The sequence below is a fragment of the Serinus canaria genome, chromosome 2 (genome assembly GCF_022539315.1).
Source record: "Serinus canaria isolate serCan28SL12 chromosome 2, serCan2020, whole genome shotgun sequence".
NCBI classification, from domain to species: domain Eukaryota; kingdom Metazoa; phylum Chordata; class Aves; order Passeriformes; family Fringillidae; genus Serinus; species Serinus canaria.
This window is the reverse complement of record NC_066315.1, coordinates 91359920-91365919: the sequence shown is the minus strand read 5'-3', so window position 1 is coordinate 91365919 and position 6000 is coordinate 91359920. Positions and strand designations below refer to the sequence as shown.

The following is a 6000-nucleotide window of genomic DNA, read 5'->3' as shown; positions in this document are numbered from 1 at the left end:
AAAATTTGCAATGGTTGTTTCAACAGTGTCTGCCAGGAAGGTAGGGACCCAGAAGGAAAAAAAAAAACCCCAAATACCCAGAGACTAATGGTAACATACATACAGATAAAAATTTAGGACTGACAGATACCAGTCCAGTCCTAGTCCTCTCTGATTCTGAAAGGTTTTTAACATTCCTGTCCTTTTACCACAACCTCGTGGGCAACATAACAATCTTAGTTCCAGGAAATCAGAGCAGGTCAGTACAGCCCTTTCATTCAAAATATAGCCATTATCATCAGAACTTTTCCTCTCCTTACTTGGTATTTTAATATTCTGGATTGTTTAATTGCTTAGATATTTACAGCCAGTAAAGCAGCACACAAGATTCTGTAAAACTTTAATTTATTCCCCTCCCAAGTATCCAGAATAGAAGACCCTCTTAAGTTGGAGAAAAATGTGACAAAGAAATAGATTACCAGGATAGCTGTTCACAGAAGAAGAAAAAGCACATACTACCAAGGTTACACAGAAAACAACCCAAAAGTCCTATTTAATGGGATAGTGCAAGTTAACAGCATGTCTCTGGCAAGGATACCTTCATTTGGATTATAAAAGTTTTACAGAGTTAGATCAAGAGTCTGGATGGGTCTCTGATATTTTACTATAGCATTAAGAATGTACTGTTTGAAAGATGCTGTACAGAATGACCCACCAAACAAACGTATTTACAAGCCTGGGGAGAAAAAAATTATTTTTCAGTTTATTCAAAATAAAAATACACATAGAATTATGAAAATATAGGTTTACTATTTCCACCACACAGAAGTCAATGCTGCTGTCTGAAAGGCTTGCAAGATTATTTCAAGTTTTTTAAAGTTCATCTTTTTCCCTCAATAAGGTGTACCTATGTTCACTGGGTGCCAGTTTCTGGAATGAGCTCTCTGGTGGGCTGCTTGCTAAATCCTGAATTGGCTGAAAAACAGAACAAACAGTAAAATTGTTAGTTATACTAATAATCATTCGTCTCCATTAAATGAATTTCTAGCCTGAGAATGCAGAAATGTGCAGCATCCTCATAAATAGAGTTTGGGGTTTTTTTGGAAGTTATGTTCTGAGTCCCAAGTAGGTGGAACACAGACACAAACACATTAATTAAGCAATTCCAGTTAAGGGTTTTCCTTTTGTTGTAACATCTCAAGGGCAACGGCCATCACATGAGTTTCTGTACAAGTCACACAGAAGTATTTCAAATGTACCCCACTGTGTATTTGCTTGAATCCACCACTTGCTTTGGGGGTATTCTAGATTTATCTGCACGTGTTTTATAAGATATACCAGAGCAAAAGTGACTTCACTGTTAAAGTATTTTAGAATTGCTTTTCCATGGAAATGAAAACACCCCATACAAAAATACATGCAATTCAAAGGGCATAGGTGATCCACAACAGCAGCCTCCAGCCTAGTGAAGGCCAGTATTTATTTCCATTGCATCCACCATCTTCCACAAGATGGCAGGATGCCATACAGAGATGGGAATGTAAACATCCCCCAGGTTTTGTGTGCATTTTTCAAGGCAGAAATGAGGCAAGAGCTAGCCTGCATTCTGGGTCCTGTGCCTGTGCCCAGACGGCAGGCAGCAGGATCCAGGGACTCCACAGGCTTCCTCCTTCCCTGGCCAAGTCTCCTCCTCAGGGCAAGTGCCTGGCCTATGCCTCAGTCTCCAGCCCTTATTTCTGCCCCTCCTACTGATGACCTGAATTCCGGTTGCTCAATGAATTTCTGAGAAACACAGAGAACTTCAACTCGAATGAATTACTGCTGAGACAATTCAGCCTACTTGTTTTCACAGCCAGTCATGACAACATTCAAAAGCAGTCATTCTCCTGGCCAAGGCAAACCCTCCAGGGCTTTCACACTTCTAAATCTTTTGAGCAGGGAAACAGGAGGCTGCATTCAATCCACTTAGAGCAGTGCCATCCTTACCACATTCCACAGATGAGCAGGAAAAGGAGCCTGTAGCTATTAATAGGTTCTGTCCCTCAGCCATGGAATGGCCCAAGGCTCCCCAGCACAAGGGCACCAGGGCTCCTCTGGGACCAAAGTGGCTCTTTGAGCCCTGGACAACACAATGTATACCTTGAAAGCAGTGTTTAAAACGGTTCTTTCTTTGGAGGGTGCCCAAGGTACAGAAAATATTCCCTGACAGTTAAATTTGCACTTTTCAGCAGAACCCCAAGCATGTGAGCCAAGTGGAGTATCAAAAGATACAAAGCTGATCGAGACACCATTAGAAGACTGCAATGAGCAGAGGGAATTGGGGCTGGTCATGTCCTTTCTTTTCTGACACTGAGGGGCTTCTGACTTTTGTCTGGAGAAGGATCTAGTAGTTGTGTTCCTGAAGAGATCCCAGATGTGACTTCCAAGCATGTAATTACACAACATGACAAGCTTTGAATAGAACCATGAGGAAATCAAACTGACGAGTGCAGCCTGTGAGCACTGCTAATGCTGTTTGTCAACCGCATTAACAAAAGCAGTAAGGCCTATTACTGCTCACCCACCTTTTCTTGATGCTCTAATAATTTGCTTCCTGCTTATACTGGTAATATATAAAATATTCAATTGTTGTTTCCCCTTTGAAGCACCCTCTAGTAGTAGCAGTATATTGTGTGGAAAACAATGCAGCTATGATGGATTATCAGCTTTTGCACTGAAGTCACAGGAGAACCTAAGAGCAGCTCTGTGAAGTCAGTACAGTCATCCAGCCCAAGATCTCCTGTTTCAGTGGAGAAAATAAATATTCTTATACTCTTCCCTTATTCAAGGCAAATAGGTACCATATTACCCCTAATGCCTACCACCCCTGATACTCCCTGCCTTTACCCAAAGAAGGGTGAGGAGCCAAGCAAAAGTGGTAATGTTATGCTTCTGTTAATAGATTTTCAAAAGACAGAAGTTAAAACTACAAATATACTAGAAGGTACTGCTCTGACAAAGAGTAATAAAAAGGTCTTTACTAAATGGCCAAATGAAATGTATTTGCTGTAACCTTACCTGACCAGGTGCTACATCAGTTGGATCAGGGCCATGATGGAACTCTCTATGCAATTTTCCAGAATGCAAGTCTAGTACAAATTGCTTCAGTTTACCTGGAACTCTGGAACAAATTCAACAGACACATCCACATGTTCATTACAAGTTAAGTCCAAACACAGGAGGTTTAAAGTGCACTGCTTAGAGTAGCCAACTTCTGTTTACCTAGCACACTATGCCTACTTTTAGGTGATTAATAGAGGACAGGGAGCCACATGGTTTGCTAAGGTATCCCACCAGCTTCTTTTTCTTTCCACTGTCTCTAGAGAACACAGCAAGTATTTCATCTTTTCAATAACTCCCACAGAGCTGTACCAGCCAATAACTTCATTGTGAACTCCCTTCAGCTCCCCACTAACTGTAATGTAAGAGGGAACAGCAGGTTCCAAATGCACAGTTTACAGATACAAATGACACTTGGGGAGCGCTATTGACAAAACATCTTTGAAAGGCTCTCTACTGCCTCAGCAACTGCACACACACCACAGATAAGCACTAAGAGGATATCAATGTAAATCTAATCTGAGATCATCTACTGTCACCCACAGCAAACATGCTAAACTACAGCATCCAGTTTTATTTGTGAAATGTCAGGTTGACTAAAAATCTCAAAGTGAAGAGTTAATCTAGTAAGTATTAAAGATGAGATAAACTCCAGTTTGAGCACTCCGCACAAAATCTAAAGGCAATGTGTGAACAGACACAGGTTTTGTAGGGAGTCTTTCATGAAACTAATTACATTTTGGAAAGAGGAAGAAAGTGTGGTCAGACAAACTATCAGCAATATTTAAGATCATTAGAAAATGCTATGGATAAAATGCAGCAAATATTGATTCAGAGGGTATCATTACAGCAATGTCTGTAACCAATCAGTATCACACTGGTACTTTAAGGGGCCTCTTCCCATCCCAGATGAGATCGTGAATTAGTAACAATGGAGAAAAAGGGGTTCATCCCAGGCTAGTTATAGGGACAGCAGACTTACTGCTCCCTGCTTTTCCTTGGGCTCCTGCCCCTGTTCTAGGGCAGGTACATTGCTGGAGACATTCTCCTCTCCTAATGCAGCAAGGGCTCTCAGTGCCTGCAGCCTTGTGTAGCTCAGCCTGTTCTTGCTGAGAAGCTACAACCCATCTGCTGGACACTCCCTGCTATCATTTCCAGCCTGGAACAGCAGGATGAATAGGGCCAGGTGGCCAACAGATGAGGATAAAATCGTGATGGTCTCATTTGCCTGCCAAGTGCCTATTCTCCAAAAAGACAATGAGCTCCCTAAAGGGAGAGGAAATCTTTTAGTAGCCCAGCTCTCGAAGTGCCATATCCAAACCCTATTGGCTGGTGGCAGCACTGAGGTTACACAAGACAGCCTGGGGCCAGTTTATGAAAGAGTCCAGAAGGTTACTGAAGTGGTAGATGAAAGTCTCAGAATTAAGATTTTACTTACTATTAAAAAATAAAACCACCGTACAAAACCACCCAAGAAACAACAAAAACATCCAAACCACATATACACAAAAGAGTATCTTCCCAGGAGCTCCAAGCTCTTCTTGTTCCCAAACTGTGTTTTGCTATGTCTATGAATCAGCTCAACGTCCTAGAGTAAGGTTGAGTAATTATTTATCATTAGGCAACTGTCAACAATCCTGACATCTCTCTTTCAGCTTCATTTGTAAGTGACAACTGGTACACATCAAGTAAGTAGCTCTCATTATTCTGACAGTGTTTCACAGAAACTGAACATTTAAGAAACATAACATCAAAGTCTAAACTAAACATCTCTACTACCTCTCTGTGAGATGTTAATTTGTTTTAGGGCTGTTTAAAAAGTGCCAATAAAAAGAGAGGTTTTAAAATGCAAATATCCTATTTTTTTTTTCTAGGGTGTGCAGTCAATACAATCTTCTAATGAAACAGAAACACAGGGAGAAAAATAGTCACTTATCAAGAATTTCAACATACATAGCTTCAGATATTTGAAAAGCACTATTCAACATACATCAGAGACAACATTTTATAGAGAAGTCTGTGGAGAATTGCAGAAAGAAGCTAAGTTCAAACTCTCCTCCCAGATGTCAGTATCTCAGGTAGAAGAATGTCTCCTGGAATAGCAGAACTAAACATGATATTACACTGACATTGCATGCTAAGTCTGAATCCTTGGTTTTGACAAAAATGAAATACCCAGCCTAGACATCTAACCAGGAGTTAGCAGGCAGTGTGTGTGCAGCTGCAGAAACTGGAGGTTTTTTTAACACCCAGCCAGAAGACAAAGACAGAGCACTTGTCTCAGGCTGAAAGCCCCTGAAGAGGACATTTACACATCTTCATTCCTTGACTGACCCATACCAGACAGAACACCTGCTTCCAAGGCTGCCCACCACAGTCAGGCTGAGGTAATGAGGGTTATCCCAGCAGTATTCACCTAAGCACTCTGGTACTTGCTGTAAGGTATTTTATCCAGGTAAACATGCCAGTGATTGGCCATTTTCCAAGTTGCACATGGAAAATTTCACAGACCCACACAACTATTTCTTTGCCAACTTTCCAGGTTTAGACCAATGCAGGAAGGCTAGATCTGCACTGCAGGAAAACCCAAACCAGCAGGCTGGGAATTATTACATGCTGCTTTTTTACAGTAATCCTGAATAACATAATGATTCACAGTCCAGGTAATATTTTTAATCTTTTATAGTTGAGATATCTAGATCACTACTAAAAATTCCACGCCAGGCTCCAAATGCCTAACCATGGTGGAAAATAGCAAAACTGTGAAAGAAAAGCAGACCAGCATCTAAGAACTTTATGCAAGAAAAGACTCTCGTATGAAGTAAAACAACTCCATTTAATAATGACTTCACGCCTGCTCATCCTGCTATAAGGCTCTGACACTAAATCACACAGAGGCAGCCTTAGTGACCCCAGATTTAC

The 6000-nt window shown here is 41.1% G+C and overlaps 1 protein-coding gene across 2 annotated transcripts in view; it reads right to left on the bottom strand.

Moving 5' to 3' along the window:
• Nucleotides 1–367: 367 nt before the first annotated feature.
• ERP44 (endoplasmic reticulum protein 44) overlaps nucleotides 368–6000 on the bottom strand; it is a 47472-nt gene continuing 41839 nt past the window's right edge. For both annotated transcript variants that reach the window (XM_009101398.4, XM_050971185.1), the window contains exons 11-12: nucleotides 3037–3139; nucleotides 368–954 (exon numbers count right to left, since the gene is read on the bottom strand). In XM_009101398.4, the coding sequence (XP_009099646.1) occupies nucleotides 853–954; nucleotides 3037–3139 (205 nt within the window). In that variant the 3' untranslated portion in view covers nucleotides 368–852. The remainder of the gene's footprint in view (nucleotides 955–3036; nucleotides 3140–6000) is intronic.